The following is an 11,943-nucleotide window of genomic DNA, read 5'->3' as shown; positions in this document are numbered from 1 at the left end:
CATTAGTGACCAGGGGACAAAAACATAGTACCGATGTCCTGAAGTATCATAAACATGCAGTATATAGGTGTACTGAATATTTCAGAGTCACAGTGAAATTAAGATGAAGAGTCTAATTAGCGTAATTAGGTATGGTGAGTGTGAGTGTGAATGCTTGTCTGTCTCTCTGTGTTAGCCCTGTGATAGACTGGAGACCTGTCTAGGGTGTACCCCACCTCTTGCCCAATAACAGCTGGGATAGGCTCCAGCAGACCTGGAGAACCTTCACAGGAACAAGCAGTTACAGAAGAAGAAGAAGAAGGTACGGCAGACGTAGGTGTTACTAAAGACGGTCTCCAAAACACTTTCACACTCACGCCCCGTGTCACTAAATGACAACTTTCTCACGTCCTACGTAAACACTGTCCAGACGGATTTGTTTTCCTCGACACACCTAAACCTCCTCATGGGAAACTAAACCTGAGATAATAAGTCGGGTTTAGGGTTGTGGTTATGAGACTAGCGGACTGGCAGTAAATCTATAAATTGATGTTATTTAACAAATTTGAAACAGACACAACACAAATCATCAATATCAAATCATTTCATCCTTCAGTGACTTACTGTAAATGCTGCATAGTTATTGTACACCAATCAGGCGTAACATTATGACCACCTTCCTAATATTGTGTAGGTCTCCCTTGTGCCTCCAAAACAGTTGTGACTCATCAGAGAATGGACATGGGCCTTCTGAGGGTGTCCTGTGGTGTCTGGCAACAGAATGTTGTTAGTGGGGGCCTTTGGGTCCTATGGGTTGAGGAGAGGGGTCTCTGTGGATCATCCCACAGACACTTGATCAGTTTGGGATCTAGTGAATCTGGAGGCCATGTTGTTTTTCAGTTGTTCCTAAACCTTTTTTGTGCATGTGCCTGGTCTGGTCTAGGTGGGTGCGACATGTCTAAGGAACATCCACACCAATGAATACCAGGTCCGAAAGTTTCCCAGCAGAACCCTGAATTGTCACAAGACGGTCAATGTTATTTACTTCTCCTTTCAGTGGTCTTAGTGTTGTGGCTGATCGGTGTATATGTCCGTCAGACACATAGACAGCACAGACACACCACAAAGACGCATTCGGTGGTGTAATCTGCAGCAAGGAACGGCCTCTGGAGAGCTAAAGAGATGCTTTTAACTGGAAACACTGACTCGGGCTGCCAGGGAGAAGCTGACTAACAATGGAAATACAGTCATCAATGAAGCGACTTAGAGAGGCGCACTAATTGAATGTACATGTTTGGCTCAGGGGAATAAAGGGGGGGTGGGGGGGTGGGGGGGTGGAGGGAGTCTCTGCTTAAGGGGAGGGGGTGGAAATGTGCAAAAAATAACAATGGCTTTAAAGCTGGGTACAAAAGTGGGAGTGGATTAGGGTTGTCTCTTTTCTTCTGACATGACTAAGACTTAATATTGTCATAGTGAGGGTGTAACAAAATACAGAGGAGTGCTCGGTTTAGAGAGAGGTGATGGGAAGGTGTAAAGTCCGGATTAATAAGGCTTTCCTATGATCCTCTGTATTCGCTGTCACGTCTCATGAGGGGTGCCAAAAATCCCATCTACACTCCGGTCAGGGTTAGCGTTAGAACTCAGAAGCTTGATTGCTGCAGGTTTACCATATTAACACGCATTTCAGTTCTAAATAAGGAGGACAGAAAACCATTCAAACACGATACTGCACAAGAAGTAGCGGATTAACTTTTCTTTTGCTAGATTTATTATTACTGCTCTTGCACTCATAATCAGAATTAATTAACCGACTTCATTTTAAAACCTGGATATGGCGTATATTATGAATAGGGAGCCAGTTAAACCACTGACAAAGACCTGGCCACATTATCTGATTAGGCCGTATTATATTTTTCTTAATAAGAAACTAGGTTTTAGTGCGGGGACGAGGCCCAGATGAAAACAACGTCGGCTTGAAGTGTCTAAAAAAGGGCGATCTATCAACAGAAAATCTGCCCAAGCCGTTTTGGATGTACATTTTAGATGGGGCCTAAATTAACCTTGTCAGCTCCCATGTACTGCAAGTTTTGCAAAGTTTGATCTTATATATCAGTATCATGAGCTGAATGAGTTTAAATTTAAAAAATGGGGATGCTCTTTGTCAGGTGCATATGTCTGTTGTGTTTATTGTTTCACGCCGACTGCGCTTTGTACCAGAAATTAAGACAGACAGACGCAAATACAACTAAGTAGGTTAACAAGGGGTTAGATTGAAAGCAAAAGAACCCCTACCAGCATGTGGGGCACATATCCTAATCCCACTTCAGAGGGGAGTAAACTGTGAAGGCCGTGGGGATTATTGTGGGGTGGTGGGTCAACCTTCCTGTTGTAATACCTTTGCTTTGGCTCTTAGCTGCTGGAACGTAAAATATGTGAAATGTTGTGAATTTTTGTCTTTTTGGCTTAAACGGTGCACACAAGCATCTGTAACCATTACGTTGCCATGCAATTAGCCTGGTATCCACGCTGGCTGCCATGGCAACGGTTGTTGAGGGCAAGAAATTTTCTTATTTCTGCACACCCACATTGTACAAATGGAAAAGGGCTGCCAGCGCGTGTACAGTACCAGCGCTACATTATGCAACCCATTCTGGCGGCGGCAGTATCTACTGTAACAGCGGTTCAGAGGCAGCAGCGGTTCAAACGTGACTGAGGTATTTGTGTGTGGGTTTGCATGCTCTCTCTGTGTATTTGCGTGGGTTTGCCCCAGGTGATCGGGTTTCTAGTTACACTAAAACCTGCACGTTTAGTATTAGGCATACCGCTCCCATTGACCTGTCTGTCCCTGCTGCTTCTTTCCTTTTCAGAACGGCCGTGTTGCTTTTAGAAGTCCAGCATATCTCACTTGCAAAATCCACATGAATACAGTGCTACTGCGTTCACTCTTTGTTTTCTAGAAGCTGTTGCCGCGCATAATTATGACTATTCTAAGACATAGAATAATACCACTATACCACCAAAGATGTAAATTTTCCTCAAATCTTGGAGGCAGAACCACATATTTTCATTGGCCAAAGCGTCTCATTAAGCAGTAGTAAAATATGACACAACAAGAGCAAATATAAATATAGTGAAGACCCTATGCTGCAGAAAACACGCTAAAGAAGACTTAGATTAGGTCTTGTCATCATAATATGCGTGACCAAGTTTAAGGACTTTCAGTTGACCAAGCTACACCGATCGGCCACAACATTAAAACCACTGACAGAAGGAAATTGACCATCTTGTGACAATTCAGTGTTCTACTGGGAAACTTTTGGACCTGGCATTCATCCCTGTGGATGTTACTTAGACATGTAGCACCCACCTAGACCAGACCAGGCACCCCCACCCCATAGCAATGACACTCCTCGATGGCAGCAGACATCCCTGACACAGGCACACGCACAAAAACACTTTAGGAACAACTAAAAAAAACATGAAGAACAGCGTTGAACAGTGTTGACCTGGCCTCCAAATTCACTAGATCCCAAACTGATCAAGTATCTGTGGGACGCACTGGAACACCAAGTAACACCAAGCTGTCTCCCACCAAAATTGTTTGCCAATGTACTCAGCTTCTCCTGAGTCATCTCTCAGTCTCTATTATTGTTCATGTTTTATCTAAATTGCTGTGTCACTGTACGTTTATTGTTGTTTATTGCTGCTATCATCTCTCTTATTGCTCAAATTTTTGTCACTTCTTTCTTTGTCGTCAGTCCTGGCTTGCACCTCATCTGTCGATCATTAAAATGCTTCTTTCTGAGCTGTCTGATCATTGTAACGAGGAACTAGTTGAGAAAGAGTCAAGCTCACAACTCAGGCGGTGGCTTGAAATAGAATAGAGGCAAAGGCAAAGTCCACAAAAATCATGAGGAACAGAACAGAAAAGAAAAGCACACTAGGAAGAGATTAGAACATTTCTGACATGGAGCACAAAGTCGAACCGGCAAAGGGAGAAGCTAATCACGGAGACTAAATACAAGGGGAGCAACGAGGCACAGGTGAGACACATCAGGGTGGGGCTAACAATCAGGAGCCGCACGGGGGAAGTGAAGACATTTGAAGTCATAGAGACTTTACAAAATAAAGAAATACCCAACACACAGAGATACAGTAAATCGCGACCAGGCACCTCAGAGCTGGATGTGACATTCATCTTAAGTGGAGTTTCGCACTTGTTTGACAACCATCACTGTTGAGGGGGCTTTCAGCATGAAATGCCCTTTTGTTGCGCTGTTAGGCCTGGTTTATTGTAACACAAGTTTACCCTCTGGTGGAAGAGTTCGGGCTTGTAAGCGTAATCATCCCGAAACAAAACCATGTGTGTACCATTTGTTAATCTGATTTTCGAAGCGAGTATTATGGCACGCAGTCAGTCAGCGCAAAAGGCTTCACAGTGAATGTTTTGTTTTGTTCAACCGTAGAGAGAGAGAGAGAGAGATTTGCATATCTCCTTGCGTTGGTTATCTGTCGGCGGCTCAGCGTTTCAGCAGCTTATCAAAAAGCTGCATGTTTTCTTTGGGTAATTGTCTCGTTTTGTCATGCACTGATTATACTGGGTAAATTAAAAAAATATATTGTGCTTTGCAGGTCATACTTTACTGCATAAAGAACTGAAATAAAAGAGGTGAAAAAAAAAAAAAAACAGGGATTGTGTTTCATTATTTCCCCTGTCAAACTAATCCTGATGGGTCACATTCTTCTGTTGGTTGCTGCTGTAGCACAAGGGTAGAGAGGGGGGCTAAAAACATCTGAAACATTCTCAAAAACAACGGTTCAAAATTAATTTTTACAAAACCCACAATGCAGATAAAATGGACCCCGGTCAGAATGTCAGTGTTTCTGTTGTAAACCCTAAAACTGATCACTTCTCAGTATCATCCAGCAGAATTTTTATACAGATAAACAAGCTGGGAGTGTTAAGAATGAGAATCCAATGGGCAAATAGTTTCAGACAATAATGTTTAGACATACATAATTATTCACTGTTTCCCATTAACACTCCCTAGTCACTCCCAAGCCTAACCTGTCCAACCTGTCTGCACTCGGAGGACAAGAGTGAATTGCGTAAGAGTGTACCGAGGAGAACGGTGCCTTTTCTTGTCCAGTAACTTCAGCTAAAGTACACACGGGCAGAATTTTTTCTTTTCTTGAGGTGTAGGAAGGGGAGGCCATGGAGACTGACACTACAGAGGAAATTGAGTCTCTCATGGAGGACATGGACTACTTCCCTGGCCACTTCCATCTGGAGCTTAATCTTAACTGCGATCCCGTTGGACCTGTGAAGCTGCGACATCGGGACACTTGTCTAAAACAGGAAAGTCTGCGAGCGGACCTCGAGGCCGAGGTTGGGTACCTACAGTACGCCGTCCGAAATCTTCAGGGCCTGCTGGCTTTTCACCTTGAACAGCTGGACACGGCCGAAGAAATATTCAGGTGGTCATACGCTGTTATTGTTTTTTAAGGCAGAATATTCACTGAGCAAACAGAACAACGGATAATTTATTTTATATATTGGTTTCTTTAGAGGTACTAGCTAGTAACAGATCGATAGATCACACATAGGCTGCTGAAATTTGTCTTTTACGCACGATTCCCCCAAACAACACTTAATTTATTATCTGCAGTGTTTTAAATATGGGACAATAAAATCAACACCTTGATCCTATGAGACACAAGTAATGGCTGATACTAATACTTTCTTGTTTGTATTACCTTTAGAAGGTGCATACTGTATTGCTTTTAACTTTAATGATTCTTAGCATAAACTGATGAAGTATTGTGTCAAGGTTTCTGATAAACTAGGACCCAAACGCGGGACACAAAGGGAAGGCAGGAGTTAGAAATAACACCACTTTAACAAAAACTTAAAGGCTTAGGGAACAAAAGGTGCAGCATGAAAGACACTGTGTCCAAAAAAACAACTCCAAAAAAAGATAAGGACCAAAATCAAGACAAAGAGTTAAGGAATACAAGGAAGCGAGAGTGTAGGACAAACAGAGACAACATCACAAGGGTAGCAGAACAGACAGCTTGACAGAGAACAGTGGGAAAGGCAAGAATATACAAGTGGGCAGAGGGGTTAATGAGACAAGGGTGAAATTAATGAGGGCAGAGGACACAAGGAGAAACCATTAATTCATCTCGATTAATCACATTTTAATCGCATATCAATGTTTGCCCCAAAAAGCAACGCAATTATATAACTTAAATGCTTATCTTTCATAGGCTATCTGTTTCTCTGTGATGAAGTTACTGGACACAGAACTATCTAACTAACTATGTATTTCTAGTTTCGCTTTTTTATCTAAACCATGAATCTAACTCTGTAATTCCTTTTTTGAAGCCAGGGCACGTAAGGTATTTCTTGCTGACACCAATGTCCAAGCTAAGGGCAGTAAAAATGCTAGCTGCTCTATAAGGCTGTATGTAGTCTGAGCTAAATGCTAAAATGCTCCTGATGGAAATGCTAATGTGCTAATGTTTTGGTGTGATATCAACAGTGTTATTGTACAGTCCTATTAAACTAAACTCAAAGTGTCAAGTTATTGTTAAAGATACAGTAAAAGTAAATGTAGCGAAGCTGTGCGCATGGCTAAAGACGTCTTGAGTTGTGTATACAATAGTTTGGCCAGAGTGGCAATCTGCAGCACACTAGTAAGGATGTTTAAATTACTTCAAATGCTCAAGTGTTTTTTTTTTGTTTGTTTTTTTTTCTCTTCAATTCAGGAGCATTTGTAAAGAGGACCCTGGAAACCTCAACGCCTGGGCCAACCTGGGCTACGTGTACGGCAAGCTGGGGAGGGAGCTGGAGGAGGAGGAGTGTGCGGACAGAGTGTCCCATCTCATGGGCTTGCACGGTGGAGAGGCCTCCCTGGAGGAGAGCAGAATACTGGCCGCACGCTGCCTGGCCGAGCAGGCCTACGTGTATCCGTATGACGTGGAGCTGGACGGCGACGATGACCTGAGAGAGAGGCTAATGGCAGCACTGACACTTTACAACAGAGCACTGGTGTATGGAGATGGCCTGGTGAGATGTGGATATGAAAAACTAAAATCTTTACTGATTAGTGAACATCAAACTCATCCCACAGTCAAGTCAGGCCAAATATATGTTATTATTTGTGTTCACTGTTGCACCAGATCACAAATTTAGTACTGTAAGAGCTGTTAGCTTAGCATTTAAAATTCTAGCGGAGTGAAAAACATTGTTCATGCATCTAAAACGGCCGTTGTTTTTCAGATACCAATGGAAGAAAAGCGAAGTTGGTATTTTAAAATGGCAACCATCTATGTAAGGTAAAGGCCGAACCTCAATAGATACGGGAGACATCTCTTTGCATGGTGGGAAAATGCTCAAGTTCCTTTCTCCCTGCAGGCTGGACGACATCATAAGGACCAAAGCGGATTCTGAATACTCCAGACTCTCTCACTACAACAAGGGACTGAAGCTTCTCAAGGAAACACTGGCATCTGAGAAAATGCAGCACAAAGGTAAACCAGTGTGTCTCCGGGTGATTTTATCTGCTCCTTTGCACATACAATACCAGAAAGCACGGTTTTTCTGGTATTACTTGATTTTGGCAGCGGTGCAAGATGTATCCAACACATGCGATACAAAAAAGTACTAGTCTTGTATTCAAAATATTAACTGGGCAAAAGTATTATCAGCAAAACTTATTCCTCACCATTATATATTTAGACGATGGTTATGAATGTGGTACTCTAAATACACCATTTGATGTTGTAGTGAGTGGTGGAGCAGACGTAGATCAGAATCTGGATTTTAGGTGTGTATTGTTAGGAACTATGTGTTGAGAATGATCCCTTCAAATAGCTGGATAAAATAATTGCATCCAGTATGTTGAAAGAAGAAGCTGGTGAAAGTCATTCTGATCTCTCCTGTCAGCTCTAGCCTGGTGTTACATCGGCATCATGTTGGAAAGGAAGGACGAGTTTTCCTCGGTGCCAATGTCGGTGCACGACTGTGGCTACTCTGCCTCTGATCCTCTGTCCTGCTTTGGAACCGTGAGTTAACCCTCACATCGACCTCTCTGGCCAAATATCAGGCTAGCCGGGAACTACTTAGGTTTCTGAACTGTATATATGTGTTGTTTGATGGCTACTGAGACCTGTTTGAGTTTATACTAAAGATGATCCAAATGAATAATCCATAGTGTTAGATTTAATGGGGATTTAAGGGAGGCCTTGCACACAGAGAATAAAAATAAAAAATAAAATGTAATCCTCATCATCAACACGATAATAATGACTGCCATCTGCAGAGTACCTCCTAACAGCTGGTTTAGAATCAGCACTTCTTCGTTCACTGATTTCTGACATGGACTGTAATATGAATATAGAATATAAATATGAATAAAAATATAAATATGACTATGGAATATACAGTTAAATGTACCGTATTGCACAAATATTGAATGCCGTAGCTGATACATGCAAGAAGGTAAACAATACCAGAACTGCATGTCATCATTTTTTTAAAAAAAAACACACTTTTTTGCATCAAGGATGTCAAAAGTATTGCATGTGAGATTTACCTTGACATGTTTTCAGCGGTAGATAGATAGATATACTTTATCTTTGTGCCGTCACCAAGAAATGTAGGAAGGTAGTCATCAGTATTATCTGGCTTTTCCTTATCATTGCTGCAGGAGCTGGTTGCACTTAGAAGTTCCTACTTAATCTAAGGTGTTAAAGGCCTGTTAGTCCTATTTCACAGAATAATTTGTACAGTAGTTACCTCCTTTTCTTGTGCCACAGTAACAGAATTATCTTTGTCCTCAGGCCATAAACATGGCCAGTGATGATGCATTCACCCTGAACCTTCTGGCCAGGGTCTTTGTTCTTCTGGGCAAACATGAGATGGCAACGGGGATCTGCAACATGGCCCTGAACGTGCTGCCAGATCCAGAGCTCAACTGGCAGGCTTACTGCACCCGTGCCAAGGTACCGCACCCGTGACACTTTCCAGTCAAACGCTTGTTGGCGTATCCCACCCTCTTAGAATAGATGGATAGACTTGACGATCATGGGCAACTAGATAAGCATGTGTTCCTTTTTAGATCAATATGGTCCTGTATGTCAGAGACCTGGAGAAGGCAAAGCATCATAATGGTGGAATCCCAGACCGACAGAAGCTAAATGAGGCTAGAAAAGACTTGGACAAGGTGCTCAGTGTACGTCCATGTCTGCGGACTCATCTAGAAATGGCACAGGTAACGGCATAAAGTATAATGCAGATGATTTCTGGGTTTTTTTGGTTTTTTTATAGCATCAGATTTATAGTGTGTCTCCACTTTTAGGTTTACTACTACATGGGAGTAGACGCGTTCCAGGAGAGCCTTCTGGTGAATGAGAGTGCAGTGAACAGCGCCCTGGTGAGTCTGTCTCACGCCCTACAGTTTGAACTGGGCGACACCTTGCCGGACCTGCATGTTCTCAGAGGGCGCTGCCTCCTAATGAAAGGCGAGGAGCAGAACGCTGCAGAATGTTTCAAACGGGCCGTGGAGTTAGAAAGACCGGGGAGAACAGACACCACAGCGCTGCACTGCCTCCTACAGGCTCTCCTGGCTCTGTACATGCAGGAAGGCCCCGACCCCGACTCTGCCGTCACCCAGCTGGAGCTGTGGGTGCACAAGGCAGAAGAGAGATACCCCCAGGACCTGGTAAAGGCCGAGCTGAGGTGCCTTTACAGAACACACACGACAGAGGTCACAGAGTTATCCAGGGCTCTGATTAAGACGGGGCGGCTGAAACTAGTGAGGACGCTCCTGGAGATAGTGGTGCCTAACCAACTGGCAAAGAGGAAACAAGTGGCTCGATCATTCTCATATACTTGAAGCAAAGATGTGACTTTAACCGGTGTACGGGCACGTGAATGAAGCAGACCAAACACACAGTGATTAATGTAACGTCTTCACACCATTTCACAGATTTAAATGAAACCATGCTGTAACAGGGTATACTTCCTAAGCCTTTTGGCTATTATCTTCTTGATGGTTAATTTAGGATACTGCTATTCAGACTTGCAGTTTGCACAGTGAAAAGTATTTCCTCAGCTGCTTTTAGTACGAGCCAAAAGGGTTCCACACTACCTCTCTCTGAATGGATGCTATACCACTGATGACCAGTAGGTGGAGGTGTAGACCAAAAAAAAGAAAAGAAAAAGACGTTGCCTGGTTTTTGAAATTTTCTGTTTGGTGCAAAGAAAATGATTAAATCACAAGTGTGACTCTGTGCATGAGGCATATACAGCTGTTGTGAATTAAAGACTGTTGTGCATCACTCACTCTTGATATACAGACAGATGACAAACAGTGGCAATTCTTGGTTCTGGGGGCGTCCAAGGGAAAGACGCACATACTACTACAAAAATTATGGAATCACCAGTCTTGAAGGATGTTCATTCAGCTGTTTAATTTTGTAGAACAAAAGCAGATCACAGACATGACACAAAACTAAAGTCATTTCAAATGGCAACTTTCTGGCTTTAAGAAACACTAAAAGAAATCAGAGGGAAAAAAAATATGAAATCATGAAAAACAAATAAAAGAACACTTCAACACACCACTAGTACTTTGTGGCACCACCTCTGGTTTTTATAACAGCTTGCAAGTCGAACAAAATCTAAATCTGATACATATTTTTAGTAAAACAATAAAAATAATTTCATTCATTAGTGTGAACTGACCCTTGTAGTAGCCACGGAAAAGAGAGGATGCTAAGAATTTCAAAAGGGAGAAAATTAAAAAAAATAAATCAGCATTTTCATGACTGCACAGGTGAACGATGAACACCTTAAATTAAATAAGATCATTAAAAACCCAACACCGTTTGTATTTAATGCAGCTGTATTTTAATATATTGTGCTATATGATCCAGATAATGAAAGGTTAACATAATGCAATGATTTGATTTGATTAAGGCTGAAGTCATGAACAATCAAATCATGTGTGATAAATGAAAAAGTGACATTTACAATAGTACGACAAAACTATGTTTTATATTATCACAAATATAATTCACTTAATAAGAAACTAATAGAAGACAACCACCCTCATTTGCTTTGTCCCAATTCCACTACTGTTTAATTTAACTTCAACTTCAGATAAAGGTGACATAGTTTTCTTTAGTCAAAAAAAATATATACAACTCAACTACTATGGACAGTTCATTTTGGGGCATCCTGAACAGCCAACTATTTTTCCCAGGAAACCTTCCAGGAATAATTAGGAAAAGTACTGGTCATATCCACCAGACAAGCTGACACGGGTGCTCTCATGACTGTGAATAGTCGTCACCTCATCAAGAAAAAAAAAGAAAAAAGACAAAAACCTTCTGAACACCCAACAATGTCGCCGTTTCTGGTGAAGTAGGACCCACCCAACTGTGGGACACAGAGAGAGGCAGAGCCAGGGAGAAAACCTTTCTAACCAAAAATGAAGGTGCTGCACGAAAAGAAACACAACTACAAAAACAGGTGAGGCCCGAAAACAAAACAGGAAACTCAGTAAGAGTAGAAACACAAGGAAATTAACGGTCAGACAAACAGAGGTACATCACAGACAGCATTACAGAGGACAAAGAGAAAGGCAGGGTTATATATACACCCTCGCACACACACAAGGGCTGATGGAATAACAAGAGACAGGTGAGACCAATGAGGGTGGAGCACATAAGGAGAAACATTCAACTTTAAGAAGTCAGTATAAAAAGACTGGTTCATTCTGCTGTATTTATATATATTTGTCATTTTAAAAATGTGTATTAACAAGAAACATATAACTATAAATATGGGTAAAATGCTACGAGAAGAAGAAGTTATCACTGTACTATTTTAACAGTGTTTTTCGGTTGGGATTACTACACTGTGCTGAAGAGCAGAAATATATAGTATAAGTG

At 41.9% G+C, this 11,943-nt stretch overlaps 1 protein-coding gene across 1 annotated transcript; it reads left to right on the top strand.

Moving 5' to 3' along the window:
- The first annotated feature begins 4,894 nt into the window (after nucleotides 1-4,894).
- Nucleotides 4,895-10,339, top strand: ttc22 (tetratricopeptide repeat domain 22). The gene is made up of 8 exons (XM_084547546.1): nucleotides 4,895-5,457; nucleotides 6,751-7,051; nucleotides 7,265-7,320; nucleotides 7,400-7,515; nucleotides 7,931-8,049; nucleotides 8,827-8,988; nucleotides 9,105-9,257; nucleotides 9,345-10,339. The coding sequence occupies exons 1-8, from the start codon at nucleotides 5,195-5,197 to the stop codon at nucleotides 9,879-9,881; spliced, it is 1,707 nt and encodes a 568-aa protein (XP_084403672.1). The 5' UTR covers nucleotides 4,895-5,194; the 3' UTR covers nucleotides 9,882-10,339.
- Nucleotides 10,340-11,943: the final 1,604 nt, after the last annotated feature.

This window comes from Chelon labrosus (genome assembly GCF_963514085.1).
Source record: "Chelon labrosus genome assembly, chromosome: 7".
NCBI classification, from domain to species: Eukaryota; Metazoa; Chordata; class Actinopteri; order Mugiliformes; family Mugilidae; genus Chelon; species Chelon labrosus.
The sequence above is the reverse complement of the archived record's forward strand: the minus strand, read 5'-3'. Positions and strand labels throughout refer to the sequence as shown.